Genomic DNA, 1236 nt, shown 5'->3' with positions numbered 1-1236 from the left:
ATAAGAGAGGTTTATTTTAGCCTACGCTTCCTATACGCGTCTACTACTAACTGCTATATAGACGACTACTCCTTCTACGTAGGCCCCTAATAAAGTACCTCTACTACGCTACTACTAAGTACGCCTATATACCTCTAGACGACTACTTAGCTAAGGCCTTTAACTACCTCGTTCGCTACTACTACGTCTTAGACGCCTTTATTGCCGTTCGCGCTAGCTATAGGGTTAACGCCGCTACTACGCTTAAGTTCTACTAGCTTAAGGTATACGTAGCCTACGAGCGCGCCCGCTTCCTTTACTACCTCGACGCCGCTAAGTACGACCCTAACTCCTACGTTAGTAACGTCCGCCTTTATAAGGACGCCGATAAGGTTAAGCGCTCGCTACTAGCTATCGCTACCTTCTACGAGGAGGTACGTAAGCGCGCTACCCTTAAGTACCTCGCTTAGGTATATTACTTTATCTATATATTCCGCTTATATATCGCGCGACCGTATCTAACCTTATTTATTTATAGGAGGCTACTAAGTCCTACTATACCGCTACTAAGGCTAATACTATTGCTATACGCTCTACTAGCGCCCTCGAGGCGATTACTATATACTTCGCTAGCTTCTAGCCTACGGTCGCCGCCGCTCCTAACGATAGTAACGACAATAAGGATAGTAAGGATAGTAACTTATCTAACTCCTCTATCTCTAACATCGACGAGTACTACTAGAACTCGGAGAACGACCTTCTAGACGCCGCTAACGCTATAGCTTACTGTCGTAACGATAGTAAGTCCTCCTTAGATAGCAAGGGTAGCGACGCCCCTAGCCCTAATAGTACTACTAGCGCCGTTGCTATTGCCGCTACTAGTAGTTAAGCTACTAATAGTTAGGGTAGCGCTACCTAGGCCGGCCGCCCTTCGTATGTTTAGCCTATAGGCCCTATTAGTTTAGCCTACGGGCACCTAGAGATACCCTTACTACTAGTAGGTATAACGCCTAGCTATGCCTAATTTAACTTTTGCTTTTATTAACTAATGTTCTATGCCCTATATTTAAGTAGATTTCTAAGGCCGACCCCTTCGCTTAGGTTACGCCTACGCTTCGTATACGTCTTATACGTCTATAGCATTCGCTATATTGCTCGCTAGTACCTATAAGTTATACTCTACTAGCTAGCCTATCTATTTAACTAAGAAGGCTTTCTTATTACTAGTACCTTAATAGTCTACGATTTCCTCTACCT

The 1236-nt window shown here is 44.3% G+C and overlaps 1 protein-coding gene across 1 annotated transcript; it reads left to right on the top strand.

Annotated features, from left to right (window-relative positions):
• Window positions 1-275: 275 nt before the first annotated feature.
• Window positions 276-449, top strand: M438DRAFT_340876 (uncharacterized protein; the record flags this gene model as incomplete). Its single annotated transcript, XM_029904359.1, has 1 exon — window positions 276-449. A coding segment is annotated over one exon (174 nt), but the record flags the coding sequence as incomplete, so codon positions are not given.
• Between the last annotated feature and the right edge of the window lie 787 nt (window positions 450-1236).

This window comes from Aureobasidium pullulans (genome assembly GCF_000721785.1).
Source record: "Aureobasidium pullulans EXF-150 unplaced genomic scaffold scaffold_169, whole genome shotgun sequence".
NCBI lineage: Eukaryota > Fungi > Ascomycota > Dothideomycetes > Dothideales > Saccotheciaceae > Aureobasidium > Aureobasidium pullulans.
The sequence above is the reverse complement of the archived record's forward strand: the minus strand, read 5'-3'. Positions and strand labels throughout refer to the sequence as shown.